At 36.3% G+C, this 21,422-nt stretch overlaps 1 protein-coding gene across 1 annotated transcript in view; it reads left to right on the top strand.

Annotated features, from left to right (window-relative positions):
- Window positions 1-21,422, top strand: part of ubr4 (ubiquitin protein ligase E3 component n-recognin 4) — a 188,233-nt gene that overhangs the window by 62,364 nt on the left and 104,447 nt on the right. The window contains 19 exon segments of the mRNA XM_028807429.2: window positions 2,456-2,647; window positions 2,742-2,812; window positions 3,154-3,301; window positions 3,448-3,681; window positions 10,764-10,934; window positions 11,018-11,200; window positions 11,438-11,596; window positions 11,697-11,849; window positions 12,031-12,258; window positions 12,493-12,650; window positions 12,726-12,897; window positions 13,165-13,366; window positions 16,442-16,605; window positions 16,734-16,950; window positions 18,796-19,012; window positions 19,952-20,015; window positions 20,703-20,837; window positions 20,982-21,159; window positions 21,258-21,398. Coding sequence (XP_028663262.2) covers window positions 2,456-2,647; window positions 2,742-2,812; window positions 3,154-3,301; window positions 3,448-3,681; window positions 10,764-10,934; window positions 11,018-11,200; window positions 11,438-11,596; window positions 11,697-11,849; window positions 12,031-12,258; window positions 12,493-12,650; window positions 12,726-12,897; window positions 13,165-13,366; window positions 16,442-16,605; window positions 16,734-16,950; window positions 18,796-19,012; window positions 19,952-20,015; window positions 20,703-20,837; window positions 20,982-21,159; window positions 21,258-21,398 — 3,187 coding nt within the window.

Here is a 21,422-nt window from a genome sequence, read left to right as displayed (position 1 = left end):
CAACTTCTCGCGTACACTAACTGTTCGTTACAATACTAGCACAAAATTACATGAAACTAGAGCAAAAAAACCTGAAAATATGTGGGCTATTACTACTCGTGATGGTCAGTTCTGCCCAGTGGCCAGTCTCAGCAGCCCAGTCAGTAGTGTAGCCTTAGCACGGGTGGCTCTAGGCTTGTGGCGGTCCTGGGCAGAGAAAGAATCAGTGGCCCCTTCGCCTGGCAATGTCAATACGGTATCTTATGCACGGCGGCTGGCCACATCCGTTGCGGACACTGCATAGCTGCCTCGTGCTCATGACACGCTTCTATATACGCGTGTTCGTAACTTGAAAACCAAGTGGCGGCCCATGATATTCTCATTAAAGCAAAACATAATACTGCATATAGCTTACTGCTCTGACTCTAGCGACATTTGTAAATACAGCGTACTAATTAACAAGAAACAGAATGTTTTTCGGCCACATTGCCGTCAGCTGTGTCGTTATTTTCTCTTTCTGTTTTTTATTCAATATATATTGGCGTGGCGGCCCCTGGGATTTGGCAGCACTGTGCAGGTGCACAGTTTGCACATGCCTAAGGCCACCCCTGCAGCAGCCTAGCACTTCAGTTGTGACGCTGCGGCTCATTAACTTTGGACAAGGCTCGTGGCTATACTAGCAGATGACGTTTCCGGTACCGTAATGCCATGGGAAAACGCGCTTTTGTCAGAAGGCAGAAGTAAGAAAAGTCAATAAGTAACACCGAAGATGCAGAATGATTCAATCACAAATGATAGTAATCATTTTGTACAAGTTCAGTGCTAACTAGGATCTGTTATGCGGGCTGCACAGATTTCTGTTGCGGGCTACATGCGGCCCGGGGGCAGCGTGTTTGACATGCCTGCTTTACACGGATCAGTCGTCCTGGTCCCTTTGCAGAAAAACAGCCCCAAAGCATGATGTTTCCACCCCAATGCTTTACAGTAGGTATGGTGTTCTTTGGATGCAACTCAGCATTCTTTCTCCTCCAAACACGAGTGGAGTTTTTATCAAAAAGTTCTATTTTGGTTTCATGTGACCATATGACATTCTCCCAATCCTCTTCTGGATCATCCAAATGCTCTCTAGCAAACTTCAGACGGGCCTGCACATGTACTGGCTTAAGCAGGGGGACACGTCTGGCACTGCAGGATTTGAGTCCCTGGCGGCATAGTGTGTTACTGATGGTAGCCTTTGTTACTTTGGTCCCAGCTCTCTGCAGGTCATTCACTAGGTCCCCCCGTGTGGTTCTGGGATTTTTGCTCACCGTTCTTGTGATCATTTTGAACCCACGGGGTGAGATCTTGCGTGGAGCCCCAGGTCGAGGGAGATTATCAGTGGTCTTGTATGTCTTCCATTTTCTAATCATTGCTCCCACAGTTGATTTCTTCACACCAAGCTGCTTACCTTTTGCAGATTCAGTCTTCCCAGCCTGGTGCAGGTCTACAATTTCGTTTCTGGTGTCCTTTGACAGCTCTTTGGTCTTGGCCATAGTGGAGTTTGGAGTGTGACTGTTTGAGGTTGTGGACAGGTGCCTTTTATATTGATAACGAGTTCAAACAGGTGCCATTAATACAGGTAATGAGTGGAGGACAGAGGAGCCTCTTACAGAAGAAGTTACAGGTCTGTGAGAGCCAGAAATCTTGCTTGTTTGTAGGTGACCAAATACTTATTTTCCACCATAATTTGCAAATAAATTCTTTAAAAATCAGACAATGTGATTTTTCTGGATTTTGTTCTTCTCATTTTGTCTCTCATAGTTGAGGTATACCTATGATGAAATTACAGGCCTCTCTCATCTTTTTAAGTGGAAGAACTTGCACAATTGGAGGCTGACTAAATACTTTTTTGCCCGTGTGTGTGTGTGTGTGTGTGTATATATATATATATATATATATATATATATATATATATATATATATATATATAATTTTTTTTTTTTCCTAAACTTTTTCTAATTTCTGTATTGTTCCCAAAACACAGAATTAATTAGCACAGGAATCCAATTAAAAACAGAAGTTGGTTGGAACAAAAACCTGCAGCCACAGTGTGCCCCCAGGACCGAGGTTGGGAAACACTGTCCTAGGGGTACCAACAAATGTGCCCTGGCAATTTTAGATTATCTTTGTAAATATAAACAATACATTAACTTTTCACACTTGCTTTTCTTTACTTGGGATGATGTATCAAAGGCTTTCAGGTATATATGGGACAACTGTTTTTCATTTCAAAAAGCTGTAAGAGTAGCAACAAATTTGTTCACACCTGGGACAAGGAAATACATACCTGTTGTATTTAATGTATGGTTTTTGTATTCATTGTCTTTTTAAATTTTTTTTCCATCTACTAGTATATGGGAAACATATAGTCAAGTCTCTTTGTACTGTGTGCACATAACAATGAAAATGAATTAATACATTTTATTTTTTTTGGCAGCACGCTACCATGCTAGAATGCACCTGTCACATCATCTCCTATATGGCTGATGTGATGAATGCTCTCCGACAGAGCAGTGGCCAAGGCTCTTCTCATGTGCTTGTGGAAGGTGACGAGAAGGCCATTGAGATAGATTCAGATTGGGTTGAGGAACTGGCTGTAGAAGAGGAGGATTCTCAAGCAGAGGACTCGGTGGGTAGAACTGATGTTCCAGTTTTCAGTATGTTTTTTTTTTCATGCCATTATTTTAGTGACACAATCCATCTATTTTTCTTTATGTACGCAGGATGAAGATTCACTTTGTAATAAACTATGTACTTTCACCATAACACAGAAAGAGTTCATGAACCAGCACTGGTAAGACGTCTGGCTTCATAAAGAACCCTGTTAAAGTGTAGCCTTTGGTCAGTGAGCTAAATTGAGGTTGTTTAAGTTAGGATATTATTAATGTTGTGATTCATAGCCTGGTTTTGAAGTGGGATAATTTTGATCAAGTGAGTGGATTCCTTTTTGATATGTGATTAAAGAATTTGTAAGTCTTCAAAAGTAAGACTTAAAAAGGAAAGCCTGAGTATTTTACCATAGTTCACTGTTTTTGAGGTGGAAAGTTATTCCCAGAAGCTTGTTTTTATTCAAAACTTATGAGTAGCTGAATACAAAAAGGATCTTAGCAAATTATCTTTCTTGGCTCTATACAGGTATCACTGCCACACTTGTAAGATGGTGGATGGTGTTGGTGTCTGTACTGTGTGTGCTAAAGTGTGCCACAAAGACCATGAAATTTCCTATGCAAAATATGGCTCCTTTTTCTGTGACTGTGGAGCCAAAGAGGATGGCAGCTGCCAGGTAATATTTAATAATCTGCAGCTTGAAAGTACTTTAAAGCTTTCAGTTATTAGTTTACCAAATAACTACTGTAAGTCTGAAGTTTTGCAATATGTATTAATGCTACTGAAAATCCCCTTTTGATAAGTTTAACCAATCCCTGGCAGGCATTGGTGAAACGTAGCCCAAGCAGTGGGATCAGTTCCACGATGAAGGAGTCGTCTGCTTTTCAAAGTGAGCCACGCATGCCAGAGAGTGCCATACGCCATCAAAGTGCCTCCTCTTCAGAAAAGTCAAAGGTCACTATCTGTGACGGAAAAATAGGAGATGAAGAAAAGCCCAAAAAGAGTAGCCTTTGCAAGAATATTGAGGGCTGCCGTGAAGAATTGCATGTTCAAGTGGTGAGACTACATTTGGTTATTATAAAACGCTTAACCAATCGAGTTTGTGTGACTCAGAACAGTTTTAATCTCTACTGTGTTCACAGTAGTGTATGGATATTATATAATATCTGATAATATTCTGCATATACAATTTTTTTCTTATTCCATTAGTTTAAGCAGTTAACTGTCACTATTAGATTGCTTAAGATCTAGAAAAAATTTTAAACATTGTTAATGTGATCCAAATGCCCATACGTATATGAATCTTCTAAACCAGCATATTTGGATATATGATTCAATGAACATGCACCAAAGAATAATTATTTTTTTTATAGTTACTAGGTTCTTATATGCTGAATAGCTTTGCATATTTATTTTTTTGTAAAGCATTAAACTGTAGGGTTATAAAAGAGTTAATTGAGTGGATGTAGACTGGTACTCTTGGCAGATGGGAGTGTGTATGTGTGTGTGTGAGATGTATGTTGGACTGGTGTCAAGTCTATAGCTGAATTCCATCTAACAGCAAGTTCTCTTGAGATAGATTCTGGTTGTCCACAATTATTAATTGAAATAGGTATGTTCAAGACATTGATAAATAGATGTAAAATATTAAAGAAAATGTGAAAACATAGCTTGGAGGTTACTTCCTCAGCACTCCAAAGTCTTAAGATTAAAATACCAAACCCAATCACTTAATGTATACCTTGCATATTGTTTTCCTGTGTATACATGGGCTTTCTCCAGGCACTCCAGTTTTCTTCCAAACTCTAACATATGCAGGTTAGATTTGTTGTTGAATGTCAGTTAGCCCCTCAAGGGTGTGTGTGTAAATGTGCTCTGCTTTCTATGTGCCTGCTGCTTCAAAGGTATGTTGTAACCCTGCAATCTAGAACTGACCTTAAAAGTGAAAATATAAACAAGATGTGTTCACCCATCTTTCACATACACAGCTGTGATTTAATCAGGAGATTTTCATGAAAGATAACCAGTAAAAATGTAGTATAAATATTTAGAGTGGAAATAGACAAGATTTTTTAGATGTGAGTCGGTTTAGATTTGGCTTAAGTTAATACAGATGGTATGCTGTTGTATTAAAGTGGTCACAAATAGTACTTTAACCTCTTATGATTTTTTTTTTTAAATTGGTGGACAAGTTAATTCTGAAAATGTGAATATTATTAGCCTTGACCTACACATGCCCCCCCACAAAACTTACCTCTTTAATATTCCTCCTCCTAATCACAGACGGAAGTGGTTGAAGCTGGCTACCTCAGCTTCAATACCGCCACAAGGGCTAAAACGCTTTCCCCTTCCAATTCATTACCCCTGAAAAGTCTAGTTTTTCAAATTACCTTAGCAATGGCTAAGAGACACTTCAAGAGTTACATTCCTGACACTCCTGCTTGGGACTTCCCAGATAGCTACTTTTGAAAGGCCTGTACACATCTAACAGAATGTGCACAGCTTGTACCTGAACCAAACATACAAGTCAGACTTCAACAAGGCCAGGAGAACATTCTGCTAAGTTGCCTATTTTAGGTTTCCTGATTACTAACTTTGAATAAGCTGAACAAATAAAAATCAAATTCTTCCCTCAGGGCAGATGATATCAATAAAAAAAGGCAAGTTTCAGTGAGATCATTTTCAAACTTAATCTACAGTGAGCTTATTTGCAGAGAAACCAGGTATCAAATACTAGGAGTCAAAAGTTGAAGGAAATATACAATCTGATTGATTCAAATCTATGTCCATACAGCATGGTTTACTTTAATATAACAGATAGATGGATGCTTCAGTAATTTCAAGGGTTCATTCTTCTTAATCCAGCTAAAGTGTTCTTTGTCCTCTTCGGGTGGGTGCATTTTAGGTGACACTGTACCTTTGTCCTCTGACAGCATAATGTTTTGTTGTCTTTAGAATTGCTTACATTATCTCTCTCATACCAAACACTGTGTTTCATTAGTCTGTCTGACTCCGAATGTCTCTAGACATCCATGAGCTAATTTTTCCCCGCCTACTTTCAAGCAAAATTCAATCGCTCAGTGAGTGAAGCATTTCTAAACTAAGCCAATGCCTCATGAAGATTGTGCTCAAAATAGGGGCAGTGAATTTGAACAGCATAAAGCAATGGTGCGTTTGTTAACCTGATCTGAAACAGAACAAGCTTCTTATTACAATAAACTGTCTGCAGCCAAAAAGTCTCCTACAGAGACACAAATTAAACAAAAAGGTATGTTGCGAGTGCAGAGAGCACATTGAATATGTTAAAAATAAACAAATCTTGTTGCAAATAAAAACTTTCTGTAAAATCAGATTATATATTGCCATTCAAAGATAACAATGGACTAGTGGTAAAAATGAATGATTCATTGTAGTATTAGTATTGTGCTTTCTGTTGTTCAGTAATAGCTTTAGAGTCGGAGTTGATGGAAAGTTAAAAGAATTGAATTGAACGATATGTTTCCGAATTAAACAATATTTTCCACAAAACACTTCAATCAATGAATCTGCCTAACACCAGTAAGAGCACAGATGATGCTGCATACTATCCACCTTCTAACTGCTTGTGTAAACAAGTGATTAAAGGAAGTTAAAATTACTGTCTTAATTAGAAATGGAATACCAAAAATATAGCACGTGGCATTTTAACACTTAGTATTTACATTGTCCACAATGCTCATCTAAAAGCTGTTTTCTGCTTTTATAACATATAGTAATACAATGGTCAAAATGACAGATATCATAGCACATAGAAGCACTTCTCAAATGCATGGGGCCAGGTAGCTGCATTGGTGTGTACCCTTGGTTTTTGTACCTGTCAATATAATGATGTTTTTTTTTAACTTGTATGTTATAATCAGCTTAAAACAAAGTTCCCATTAGCCCCACATTTCACATCTTCTTACAAACATATGCACACCATTAGTCTGTCTGGCCTTAAGCAAAAAAGAGTTTTATGATGTTCATAATGTTTGCTTTTCATTTCCCTAATTTTTCCCCCCAGAGTTCTTAGCTCATTGCGTGGCTTCTAGAATTAAACACTCTGTTCAATCACATTTGTTATTCTTGCAAGTTTGTTTTGCTGATGGTTCTAAAGAAGAACATATCTAACGGACTCATTTTCTAAAGTGATTTCGAACCTGGCACACAATGTCTTAAAGTTTTACCTCTAAACCCTTGTAACAATTCTTTTGCAGGCTCTGCATCTTATCCTCAAATCCCCCCAAATCCATCCCCCGACAGCATAACATGTAAAAGTATAGAGTAAGCATGAATAAAAAGCATGAATTACAAAAACTTTATGGAGAGCCGTCTATTTCGCATAAAAGAATTTAAATGAGTGTCTAAAATGGGAGATGAACCATATCATCTTAGTGGGGAAATTCGGGGCTTTATAAAAAGCTGTAGGGTTTAGAGATATTAAACTTAATGTCACATTAGATTATAGTTAATTTCATTGGATGTCTGAATGATTGTACTTTATTCAATCAATATTAAATAGACGAGAAAAAAAACTCCCAAATCTAGAAAATTGTCAACATACAACTTTTAGCATTAATTTTGTAAATTAAAATTTTGAGACATTGGGTCATTTCAGAGCAATCAACTCATACAGACTTTTAAATTTAGAGTTTGTTGAGAAACTGTAAAGTGGATTTAAAAGTATAAATCAATTTCATCTCACAACTTGAAAGTAATAAAAATGTAAAAACCTTCAGTGGACAACCAAGCAGATGAAAAGCGAAATATTTAATGAGTATAAATAACTCTAGTGTTAATCTAGGGCTTATGAGCACATGAGAGCAACAGATAAAAAAGTGAACTTGATATGGATAAGAACAGTTAGAAAATTCAAAATCAAATGTAAGCGTTTCTTTCATCATTAATCCACTCAGAGTATGATCTGGCAAGAAATTCTACAAAGATTCCAGTAGCACCCAAATTTTTGTGAAGTGTTTTGGCTACACAGAATTTTAATAAGACTGCAGTTTTTAGACTACTGAGCAAAATACAGTTAAATGCCTAAAATCAAATAAATCAGTTGTATCAGGTAATTTTTCTCAGAGTACTATAGGATATTTGCAGTTTTTGTTGGGGGGATAATCAATCGATCAATCAAATAGCCTTTTATTGTCAATTCACTATGTTCAGAACATACAGGAGAATCAAAATACTGTCTCATCTTCGTAGTACAATAAAATATAGTATAAAAAAGAAAAAAAAAGTATAACATATAAGATAAATAACATTAGAACTTGTAAAGCAGACCTGTGTACAATGTGCAATAGTTAGTAGGTCAAAAGTCCAATTTCAGTAAAAAATGAGAAGGTGCATTATAGAGTAGCTTATGACATGTACAAAAAGACAGACAGCAGCAGACGTAATATTGAGTCTTTATATAATACCAGCTGAGTTAGGGTACTTGGTAGATAATGACTCTGGTTACTGTCCAGGGGCAAGTGGGAAAGGTAGTGAACAGAGTTCAGCATCCTGACAGCTTGGTGGATGAAGCTGTTACAGTCTTCTGGAGTGGGCCCAGAGGCTCCTGTACCTTTTCCCTGAGAGCAGAAGGCTAAGAAGGGAGTGTAAGGGGTGGGAGGAGTCATCAGCAATGCCCTTGAGGGAGGGCAGTGGGGCACCAATGATCTTACTGGCCGCATCCACTATGTGTTGCAGGGACTTCCTACAGTAGGCAGTGTAGCCTTCATACCACACAGAGATGCAGCTGGTGAGGATGCTCTCGATTGTGTCCTGGTAGAAAGAGCACATTGTGGTTTGGGGTGCAACTTGTGCTCTCCTTAGTTTGTGTAGAAAGTAGAGGCGGGTATGAGCTTTCTTGGCCAGTGATGTGGTGTAATCTAACCAGGAGATGTCCTCGGAGGTGTACGTCCCCAGGAACTTGGTGCTACTCACCGTTTCCACAGCTGCACCGTTGATGGTCAGTTGGGGGTGTTGTGAATGACCTCTCCTGAAATCGACCACAATCTCTTTGGTCTTTCCCACATTCAGGAAGAGATTGTTGTCTTTACACCACTGGACCAGTTGGCTCACTTCGTTCCTGTAGTTGGCTCCGTCATTGTTGGTGATGAGGCCGACCACGGTTGTATTATCCACAAACTTGACAATGTGATTGGAACTGTAGATTGGTACACAGTCGTGGGTCTGCAGGGTAAAGAGCAATGGGCTGAGCACACACCCTTGTGGGGCCCCTGTACTCAACGTGATGGTCTTAGAGCTGATATAATACCATGTTAGGGAAATTTCTAAAAGGTTTAGGGTTGTAAAGCAACTGGAAATATTAAGAATCAGCCTTGAAGAGGACCTGTTTCTATACTCGCCCCACACACTGCGAGGAGGATGGTTTGAGTGGTCAGAAATATTTTGAGGGTCACAGTTACAGAATTGCAAACATTAGTTGGAACTTGGGGTCAGAAAATTGGGGTGAAAAAAATTTGATCGGACACCGCCTATGTAGCCACAGGATTTTTGGTAGGGTTTCCAGAAAAGCCTCTGGCATCATCAAACAAACTCTTAAGTTTGCCATTTGTAAGCTGGAACTTTTATTGGGACTGGGTTCTATGATCAGATAAGACAAAAATAGGGCTTTATAGCTAGAAAGCTTAGGACAATGATCCAGAGTGCGCTTCAGAATAAACACAAACAAATCAGTGGCACAAAACACAAAATAAAAGGTTTAACCTTGGTGATCTAGGTCAGCTGACCGTAAACCTATTGGAAACCCATGAGATGAGCTGAAAGCTGACCTCAACATCTGAATGATCTATACAGATTTTGTATGAAGGTCTCAGATTCCTTGCCATGTTTTTGTCCAGCTTCATTAAGCATTATAGGAGAAGGCTCAGAGCTTTTACCCTGGCAGAGGAGTACTGCACAAAGTACTAAATGAAGTTGTGCCAGTAATTGGTCATTTATACCATTGACCCATAACACATTTGGTTTTATGGGCTGTAATATCCTTAAGTAAAATGCTGAATCTCTGTTCAGGAGTAGGCTGTTTGCAGTGGCTTTTTAGATCATCTAAATTCACTGTGGTTTGCATCAGAACGAAATAAGAAAAGCAGTCATTTGGCCAAGAAGCTAGTGAATGACATCCACTGAAAAAGTAGCTACTTGTCATAATATATCTAGAACACAGTCTGTATTTTATCTACTGTACTTTAAGCTGTATATTCACACAAGTTGACATCTAGGGGTGGAAGGCTGAAGCTGTTTCTAAAAGTCAACTACATTTGATGGTAGCAAACTCTTATGAAATACATTGAGGCTGGCTCAGTTTAGGCATTTGTTTTCTTTACAGCACAACATCAAATACTGGCTGTCCCTCTTGCTTGCCAGTTAGGCTAGTTGAACATCATTTTCCAGTTATGAAAACAAGATTTACAAGCCAGACTACATACTGTTTTGCAAATGGCAAAAAAAAACAAAAAACTGATTTAACCAATGCATAAAATTCATTGTTTTGAATAGTATCATATGGTTCAAAATGATCATGTATATGTTTATACATTTTCAGACATTTGTGTATTTTACATTGGTTAAGTAATTAAAGAAAATGTAACATTTTTCACTAAAAGTGAGGTTGTTGCTTCAAACGATTTAACTACTTTAAACATAAATATATAATATATATAAATACAGTATATATGTCCAAATATATAAAACTTTTACTTATTTTCTTTGTGATTAACATGTTCAGTCTCTTTTCCTTTACAGTTTGAGTTGTAATTGGGGAAAATGTGGTTAAAAAAATCCGCACGATCAAAAGTGATTAATTTTAATTTTTCATTATTTGTTTTTACTAAATATTTCTGTATTTGGATCTTTTTCTTGTGAATGTTACATATGTCATACTTTATATACACATTTGTCATGTGCCTGTTTTTGTACTTGTATAAGATTTTTGCAGTTTGAAAATAATGAGTGTTTACTGTACATATAAATCCAGACTACTGCTTGAAAGGTTCTGATTTTTATTGTGTTTTAGTCTAGATTTTTCCATATTGTAACTTTGCAGTGGATTGATTCGGGGGAACTATAATATTACCTTTTTTTGGTCATTTTTTTTCTGTTCCTTTCAGTCATCTTCTTGTACTGCTTCCTTGGTGCTTGAGATGCTGAACTTCCTCATGGATGCCATTCAGACCAATTTCCAGCAGGCATCTGCTGTTGGCAGCAGCAGCCGAGCCCAGCAAGCCCTAAATGAGTTACACACCATTGAGAAAACCGTGGAAATGACTGACCAACTCATGGTAGGCAGCATGCTCTGTCACAGAGTACTGGGATGGGCCAAAACTGAGAAATTAATTTTCTTGTTTACCTCTTCTGCGGATAGGTACCCACTCTTGGCTCACAAGAGGGAGCCTTTGAGAATGTGCGCATGAATTACAGTGGAGATCAGGGCCAAACAATCCGGCAACTTATCAGTGCCCATGTTTTGCGGCGAGTCGCCATGTGTGTCCTATCTTCTCCTCACGGAAGGCGCCAACACTTGGCAGTTAGTCATGAGAAAGGCAAGGTAGGGTGTTTGTGAAATTATCTTTCATAATTCAAGCTTTTCAAATTAAATGTTTTTATCTTGTGTCATAGTAGGTTTTAAACTGAGTTAAAATGGGAGAATTTGTTAGAAATCTAAAATGATTATTATTCAGTGAACACTTTTCTTCAATGGATATGTCAAAGCATTGCTTAAATTTGATAATTAGAACCACTTTAGCTATTTGGCATTGTTTTGTTTTCCCTGATACAATTACAGATCACAGTACTACAGTTATCAGCCTTGCTGAAACAGGCAGACTCCAGCAAGAGGAAACTCACACTGACACGGCTAGCATCTGCACCTGTACCTTTTACTGTGCTCAGTTTAACTGGAAATCCCTGTAATGAAGATTACTTGGCTGTCTGTGGACTGAAGGTAAGCATCAGGACAGTGTAAAAATGAGCTCATTTTTTAATGATGGTGGTCATAGTTTGTTGTGGTACCTTAACTTGAATCCCTTGTCAATTTCTTTCAGGACTGTCATGTGCTGACCTTCAGCAGCACAGGCTCCGTGTCGGATCACCTTGTTCTTCATCCTCAGCTTGCTACAGGCAACTTCATCATCAAAGCTATATGGCTACCTGGGTCTCAAACGGAGCTTGCCATTATAACAGCAGACTTTGTGAAGGTAGTACAATTTGCTGTTGTTTTTTTTTAATTTTGTTAAATTGTATTCCCTTTCTATCATATTGTTTATGTGAGGTGGCCTAAAATAGAATGTAAGACTGTTTGCCCATTTCTTTTCTGATTTTTTTTTTTTTTTCCTTCATCCATTCACTCATGATATTTCATACTTTTTCATTACTCAGATTTATGACCTGTCAGTGGATGCGCTAAGCCCTATGTACTATTTCTTGCTGCCAAGTTCCAAAATTCGGGATGCTTCCTTTCTGTTTAATGAAGAAGGAAGAAACATCATTGTTATCATGTCTTCAGCTGGTTACATTTATACTCAGATTATGGAAGAGTCGAGCAGTGCACAGCATGGTCCATTCTATGTTACCAATGTTCTGGAAGTCAACCATGAGGATCTAAAGGTACATAAAAAATACATAATTTGTTAGTAGTAGTCTAAGGAACATGTCTGGAGACTGCTATGAAGGTGGGGTGGTGTTCTTTAAATATTTCTAAACTTTATAATGCATTGTCTTAACTTTATTTTCTGTCCATTTTATATAATTTGTGTCAGAGGAAAGCATATTTTAAAGCTCTTAATATTTCTCTGCTTACCTAGTTTTATAGCTTGTTTCCTCCATCTTTTTTCCTTTCAGGACAGCAATGGACAGGTGGCCGGAGGTGGTGTGTCTGTGTATTTCTCTCATGTCTTGCAGATGTTGTTTTTCAGCTATAGCCAGGGCAAATCATTTGCAGCAACTATGAACAGAAACACTTTAGAGATGCAGAGCCTTTTTGCCATTAATGTTAAAAGGTAACCTTGTAATCAGTATGATGAAAGTATCGTTAATTGTTAGTTCAGATCATTTAAGTGTTCTTTTCTTCTTAGTTCAAATGGAGGCAGTAAAACCTCACCTGCCCTCTGCCAATGGTCAGAGGTGATGAACCATCCTGGACTTGTCTGTTGTGTTCAACAGACTACTGGAGTGCCCTTAGTGATGATGGTGAAACCTGACACATTCCTTATTCAAGAGATCAAGACTCTTCCAGCAAAGGCCAAGGTACCATGCCCAAGATCTCTGGACCTAGTTTTCCATATGGTGCTGGAGATACTGTGGTCTATAAACGGGATATATACTGCTTCATTTGGAACCTTTTAACAGACCTATTTCTATTTGAAACTTTTTTGTGTGATCTCATTTGCATACCCAGATAATTGCCATTCAATTTCTGAATACTTTTTTGAACTTAGTTTTGTTTACATGATATAATTGTTGGAACAGTGTGATGGCCAGAACATTTCTTTATTATTTTTTCCTATTTAATAGATTCAGGACATGGTTGCTATTCGTCATACTGCCAGCAATGAACAACAGAGAACAACAATGATCCTCTTGTGTGAAGATGGCAGTCTCCGCATCTACATGGCCAATGTTGATAATACATCCTTCTGGTTGCAACCCTCTTTGCAGCCAAGTAGTGTTATCAGCATCATGAAGCCAGTTCGCAAGCGCAAAGCAGCAGCTACAGGTTAAAATTGTTTAAATAAACCTAATAATTATTGACATTATCAGTTTTTACTCATCCATTTTTACATTTTTTTTTCTATGGAATTCCTGTCTTCCATTATATTTTGAAGTTGGAAAATATTAATATAAGTTGTAATATAATAATATAAGTTGTAAATGAATATAAGAAAATAAATGCATTGATATCATATTATTAGTTGATCCTCGTAAATGTAACTTGAATGGTTTTTAAGAGACCAATCAAAACCTTGCCTCCTAATCCACACCTCAAGTTTAAACTAAATCATTTCAGCTTTAAGGAGGGTTTAAAATTTTCAATGCTGAGTCAATCCATTTCCGGTATAAACATATTGTATAGCACAAGTAAAAGCTTTTGAAAACATTTATAGAAGCGCACATGATAACACGTCAACCACTAAATATTCACTATTCAAATAATGAAACTCTGTTTGCATGTCTTATAATGAATGGTGAGTTGTGTTTTCTGAGTGTTGCTTTTTTTGCCACACAATATAAAATAATTAGTCATAACCACTTAGGCAGCATTTGTCTAGCTAAATTTTGCCAAAAGTTAAATAGATGATTTTGATATTAGCAAATTATATGCTAGAAAATCTGGACAATTGTGTCAGAAACAATACTTTGTTTGCCTTATGTTCAGGAAATTGAAAACTGCACATCTTTCTGTGGAATTTTTTTTTTTTTTTTTTAACTTAAGCAGAGCATATATTTATAGGTTTTTCCATTATAAAATGACAGATTTGTCATGGGAAAATGTACTATTAAAAGACTGTGTAATGTAGCCTGCCTGTTTTATTTCAGTTTTTGTTGGATGCACATTGTATTGTGAATATTGCAGTGAAAATCACCATTTGCAATGGGATGAAAAAGAGGGAGACATAAAATTGAATGACATGATTGTAATGCATTCAGATATATTGCTTATGTAATGGTCAGTGCTTGAAAACAGTGGTCACAACCTTTTCAGCCCCAAGATCACCTATCTAAAACAGGTGCGCCTTTAGCTTATTTCCACCATACAAAAGCTACAGGTACATGAAATACCACTGTTTACTTATTTTATTAAGATGCTGCAATGTGCTATGTAATATTGGCATAAATAGTCAGTGAAATTCTGTAGGTGCATACCATCTTCTAATACCATCTTCTAATGCTTTGTAGTTTGAAATATAGTTTGAGACAACAAGTCTAATGCGGGTCCAGGTGATCAGTTGTTCGACCAGAGTCGCATTGCATGTCTCCCTGCGATTATCAGTTTTAGCATTCTCATAAATTTTTTTCCCTTTTTACAATGGCTCCTTCTCAGTCATTATTTTGTACTGAGCCTAGAAAAGACAATAGTGTAACTTAGAGTGTGTACCTCCTTGGGATTAATAAAGTTTATTTAATTTTATAACTTATATCTATCCTTTTAGCTAGCAGACGACCACTAAACACAGAAGTACAGTGCATCCTTGAAGTAAATAGAGTAAACTCTATTTCCTGCATGTTGCGTTTTTGTGTAAACACACGTGCTTATCCATACACAAGCATATGTAAATAAAAAGTGATTATATAAAAAATTATTATGTATTGTGTCATAATTAAAAACATCAACTAAATGAATGATTACTTTTCATGATGGCACACAGTTTTCACGTCAGTTTAAAAAGCAATACAAAAGTGTATTCATGTCCATAGATCGCATGTGATGGCTAAAACCAAAGTAAACGTATTGCATTTCGATTAAAGACTGTGCTTAAATTGTGCCAAAACTAAATATAATCAAATGACCAATCAGCATGGAAAGGTGGGGCAAGGGGCATCAACAGTTGGGGTAACAGAAACTTGATAAGGCAGGAGATTCGCCCTCCCATTGAATAGGTGATTGCAATGTAAATTTTGACTGCACTCTCTGCTGTGTCGAAAGAAGAGAAAAAATATCCAATATCTGGTTATCACGAAGGGTATAAATAAAAACATTTTTGAAGAAACCAAGCTTGGCAGCCCTTGCAAATGATTCAGTATATTCAGTATTTTATTAAAACCTCTAACAACTAGAGATGTTTTGATTAGGTTTTTTTTTTTTTTTTTTTAGGCCGATCACCAGTTTCATGTTACTTGATAAGACAATTCTGATACCCTTTTTTGCCTTTCTTTTTCCCTTTAAAATAAAGAAAACTTTTCACACTAACCTCCTCCGTAACCAGATGCATTGAAGCCTTATGGTCCTATATTAATGTGTTAATTTTGATAGTTTTGGTAATTATGCTGTAGACCCACAGGTGTTAACTGTTCACTTTTTTATTAACAAAATGAAATTTAGTAGGCTTACTGTTCAGGAACCATAAAAATACTAAAATACTGTAAATTTCCTTAAAATACATATTTCAACTAATAAAATATTTATCCACAATAAAGTCATGGCAAAACATTTTTAGAATGATACAAGTATTGGTTTTCACAAAGTTTGCTGCTTCAGTGTTTTTAGATCTTTTTGTCAGATGTTTCTATAGTATACTGAGGTATAATTACAAGCATTTCATATTGACTCTTTGCATAAACTTAATGTAATTGTCCATAAAAGCCTTTGAAACATATGAAATGCTTGTAATTATACCTCAGTATACCATAGAAACATCTGACAAAAAGATCTAAACCAATACTTGCCATTCTCAAAATGTTTGGCCATGACTGTACACATGGCATAAAATAAAATGATTCTCATGATTATAAGCTGCCATATTGTTTAGTTTTTTTCTTTAATGAACCTATCTGAAAAAGTGCTCAATTAAAAAAGTTTTCACCTTTTCTCTCACACCAAATATATATATTCTCACACAATCAATTAATTGATATTGGCAATTAAACACTGCTTAAATGTAAATATACAGTACATGCTCTTATATATTTAAATCATTAACTAAAAAATGTCTTTGATGTTTTACTTTTGGATATTATGTCTTGATAACAAGTGTCTAACTATAGCTCTGTGTTACATGGTCAAAGTCTATCTTTGAATAATTTCGGAATTTTTTTTTAATGCCATTCTGTCATCTTTTCAACTTGTTTTTAGCTGCCCGCACTTCCACCCAGGTTACCTTCCCAGTTGACTTTTTTGAGCACAACCAGCAGTTGACAGATGTGGAATTTGGAGGTAATGACCTCCTGCAGGTCTACAATGTCCAACAGATAAAACACCGTCTCAATTCTACAGGAATGTATGTTGCCAGCACCAAGGTATGGAGGAGTGGTACATATTTTTTAAGAATTATTATACTTGTATCGACTTATAAACAGCTAATTCAGTTTATTCTTGTTTAGCAGCTTCTTCAAAGTTTGCTAAATTTTTTTAATTTGTTTTTCAGCCTGGTGGGTTCACAGTAGAAGTGGTAAATAATAATAATTCAATGGTGATGACAGGAATGAGAGTACAGGTCGGCACTCAAGCCATTGAAAGAGCTCCTTCGTATCTGGAAATCTTTGGCCGCACCATGCAAATGAATCTGACTCGTTCACGCTGGTTTGATTTTCCGTTTACCCGTGAAGAGGCACTGCAGGCAGACAAGAAGCTGACCATCTTCAGTATGATTTTAATTTATGCCGTTTTTTAAATTTTTTTATCATTAAGTCGTTCGTTTTAATTATTAGTCTTTTGAGTACTTATAGCAGTTTTTATTTGGGGCATTTAATAATGCCTAGATACTTTTACACTGTATTTAAATGTTCTCTTGAACAATGCTAAATTATTTAGATAGCTAGACTGTCTGGTTTAAATTTACTATTTTTAAAAACAATGCTAATATGAATATACCAAACCAGAGAAAACAAAGATTTCTTTAGCAAACTTCTGAGGTAGCCAAATACTACATTCTAACCCATTCTCTTTTTCTTCTTGACTGACTTCAAACTGATATATTAATAGTTTCCAAGACATGGGACCACTATGTGCCATTTAACAGTAAAAGGTCAATATGATGTAGTTTGTGGCAAAAATATCCTCTTTGAAAAGTAGTCCCTCCTTCTTCCCACAGCTGCTTTCCACTATTAATGGAATGCTTAATGATATGCAAAAGTACACGTTATATTTGGATTGTACTAGTACATTTGTCAATGACAGCTTAAACAAGATCATAAAATACTATTTTTTTTTTTTAATATGTAGAAAGTCAGTAAAAATATAATTTGGTCTATGATACATGAGTTAACAGTCTTTTGTAAATTTTGTAAGGTAAAAACTGTTTTCAACTTTCATATTTCAGTTTTATCTGTAGGAAGTGAGCAAGTAAGGGGTAGTCTGTCCTAGAGTGGTATAGTAGTAGCTTTCTTAGTGTTATAACCATAATCCTTTTTGTAATATTTTTATACATATTGGTCTTTGAAATCACAATTTGATGATTGTCTAACAATGAGCATATTAATTAGTGCATTGATGCTGTTTCCTTTTTTGTCATGATTGGTTTGTTAGTTTCTACAGTATATACCTTTGGCGAAGTTGGCAATGTAGAAGAAATAAGTTCAGTTTGGAAGAACAGTGAATGCACTGCTCATCTTCCAGATTCATTTTTGGCATCTATAGTTGTGGCTGTGAGCTCTTCACATGTAATCATACAGTATTGAACCCACTAAAACCAGTTTTATGGTATGGAAGCCAGAGTCTTTTCTAGCAGTGTTGTATAGAAAGCATTAACTAATCCCAGATTTGATGGCAGTTCATTGCCAGGCACATCCACACACTTACACTTTTGTTGGGACAATCTAGAAATCACCAGTTAGTTTAACTCATAAGATTGTCTTTGGGCTGTAGGAGGAAAACAGGAGTACCTGGAATCTCAAGTATATCACAATATTACTGCTGCCACATCAATTAATTGTTTTTTCATTAAAATTCCTAAACTATTATAGATTTTCTGAATGTGTTATATATGCAGAACTTGCATAGTAATTTTGAATCCTTATGCGTTTTGTAATTAATATTTTTGTACATTAAAAATAAAGGACAGACTCATTTGGAAGCTATTTTTCTTTCAGCAAAACCTACAGTCATCACTTATCATTAAGATGTAGTTGAGTAACTTTAGGCTAGCTTAGTCAATGCTTTTTTTTTTTTCAGCTTTTCCTGTTCTTGTTCTACCATGAAAATTCCTTTCAGTACCCACGTAGTCATAAAATGATAAATGCCTTTTTCACAACTCAGTGAGAAATGGTTTCCATCTGATGAACATAAGACTTTCACTTAATTAGTTTAACTTCTGGATGATAAGTTATTAATGATCAAGAATTAATGTGCAATTATTTGGATATTTACAGAACAATAAAAGTATGTTAATTTCTAAACCAAGATTAATTGTAGGGAAAAATTACATGGTTTTGGGGTTTAAAGTATTATTCCTGTTGTGTAAATTAATTCCTGTCAATCTGATTTCTTAGTTGGTGCTTCTGTTGATCCTGCTGGTGTTACCATGCTTGACTCTGTTAAAATATATGGCAAAACTAAGGAGCAGTTTGGATGGCCAGATGAGCCCCCAGAGGACTTTGCAGCTACTTCAGTGAATAGTGTCTGTAGTCCAAATCTCAATCAAGGAAATGGCACTTGTGACACTGATCCTGCAGTGCCAACTGCAACCAGTGGGACTATTCTGGAAAGGTAAATTGGAAAGAAATACAAAGGAGAATAGTGATGCGGTTTCCAGTGCAAGTTAGATAGATCCAGAAGATAAACATTTTGAAGCCAGGGAGCACCAGGTTTACCATACACTAATGAAATAATTTCTATGAAAGTGTAGTCTGTTGGTGTAGTAAACTTCTTGGACCTCTGCATGCCTGTTTACCTTGCTGCAAGTGCATTTTTTGTTTGCTTAGATTCTTTGGATCGTGCTTTTCTACTATCTATAAAGTACTCATCATCAAGCAGCTTGTTTTATGTCTACTTTCTGCCGTCCACCATGCATTCTCACATACATATGAGCATTTGCATTTTTTTACTCTATTGTAGCAAGTTTTTCCTTTCCCTGTTCATCTCTCCAAGCTAATGTACCTCAGTATTGTTTTATAAATGCTTACTCATCATTTAAATTACACTCACACAATTTCATGTCCACATTTCTGTAAATCCATTCAGTCTGTTTTTTTTTTCTTGTTTAATCCTCATTTGTTTTTCTTTTTTCTTTGCTCCCTATATATATATTAAAAAAAAAAAGTTCTGAAACTGAGTCCTTGTCGACACTGGACCGGTTAGTAGCCCTTCTTTTATTGCATCTTTGCATGAGTGTGTATTTTTTCCCCCCCAGTAAGAAGTCTCTTTTTGTGTGTGAAAGGTCCATTAATTTATAGTTAGGTTACTGTAGGAAATCAAGGGCATTCTGTGTGTGTTTGAGTTGTCTCTTTCTTGTTATGTACTAAGGATTATGCCCTTCTTTTTAGATGTTTTTACCCTTTGGGTAGCATCAAAATCATAATTAAATGCCTGGAAGTTCTCTGTGAACAAGACTGGCAAGTGTTGCATTTTGGAAATCCTTTATTACGTATAGAAGTGAATGGTCATTTTTTTTTTTTTTTTTTTTCTTAAATCTTGTATTTTCTCCAGGCTAGTGGTGAGCGCCCTTGAGGCACTTGAGAGCTGCTTTGCTTTAGGACCAACAGTTGAAAAGGTACCTCTTTAATGTTCTTTATGTAATGAAAAAAGAAACCGGTAACTGTTGAGTCATATTCATTGTGTTCTCCAGTGATATTTGATGGCTAATCATGCAACCATCTAAATCTCTACTTCTCAGTATCGATCTTAGTTACATCAGACATACCACTACCAAAAAAACATGGCTTGTTACCAGGTCATGATTAATAAACATAAATATCTTGTTACTACATTTATCAACAGATTTATTAAGTGAAGACTTTGTTTACAAAAAAAAGAAAACAATATTTACTATAATTTTTGAATATGTTTTTAATGTCAGTTATTTGAAAACTAAATTACTTTTTTGAAGAAAGTTTGAGTTAAAATTAATATTTTTTCCCTGTTGTATATTTAGGTGTTTTTTCAAATGTATATTGATAAGTTATTGTTTTTTAAAATAAAGATGGAGTTGCATAATTCCATGGAACAAAAACAGCTTTGTCGTCTTTTCTTTGAGCATAAATCTTCCTTTCCTGCCATAGAAAGCCGTGTTGCAATAATTTTTTATCATCTGCACAGCGATGGTCCATTTATGTTAGAGCCATGCCAGGGAAACTTATTAGTATTTGTGTTTGTTGTACTGATTCTGAAAGACCTTGTGTTTTCATACTAATCTAATTAAAATATTTAATTTTTTCTTTTTTGCCTCCTTTTAAAACAGGAAAGGAACAAGGCATCAGCCCTGGAGTTAGCCACACTGCTTCTTTCTATTCCTACTCCTCCTGGAGTTCAGCAACAAACAAAGGGTCTACTTGCAAGCCTGCATACCAGCCGCTCTGCCTATCACAATCATAAGGTACATTCGGGCTTTATAATTTTAGTCTAAAATGTGATCTCTTTCTCCTTTCAGTGATAGATTTTGTTTTGTTTCTTTTTAGAAAGGTATTTTATCTGCCTGTATTTTTGTCAGTCATTGTCAGTGTGTACTTTTTCATTGCAGGATCAATCACTTTTAAGTAATGCAGTCCAGTGCCTGAATAGTTGCAGTAAAGATGGCAAGGACCTTGATCCAGAGGTGTTCCAGAGGCTGGTGATCACAGCTCGTTCCATTGCCATTATGAGGCCAAATAACTTGGTTCATTTTACTGAGTCCAAGATACCACTGCCTCCAGAAGCAGGCATGATTCTTAGAAACATAATTTCAAATCTCCATCAATGACCCCATTTTACATATTCTACACTGTACTTAAAAATATATATATATATTTATTTTTAGAATATTCAGAAGAGGCTAAAGATGGACAGAAGACATCTGAGAATGAAGGCTGTAATTTTATCATGCAACTGATAACTCAGTTCTGGAAGCTACATGCTTTGAAGCCCAAGAATGCCTTTTTGGCACCCGCTTGCTTACCAGGTAAAGTCAGAGCTCAAGATATCT

The sequence above is a fragment of the Erpetoichthys calabaricus genome, chromosome 8, assembly GCF_900747795.2.
Source record: "Erpetoichthys calabaricus chromosome 8, fErpCal1.3, whole genome shotgun sequence".
Lineage (NCBI taxonomy): Eukaryota > Metazoa > Chordata > Cladistia > Polypteriformes > Polypteridae > Erpetoichthys > Erpetoichthys calabaricus.
Note: the sequence above shows the minus strand (reverse complement) of the source record. Positions and strands in the feature narration are given on the sequence as shown.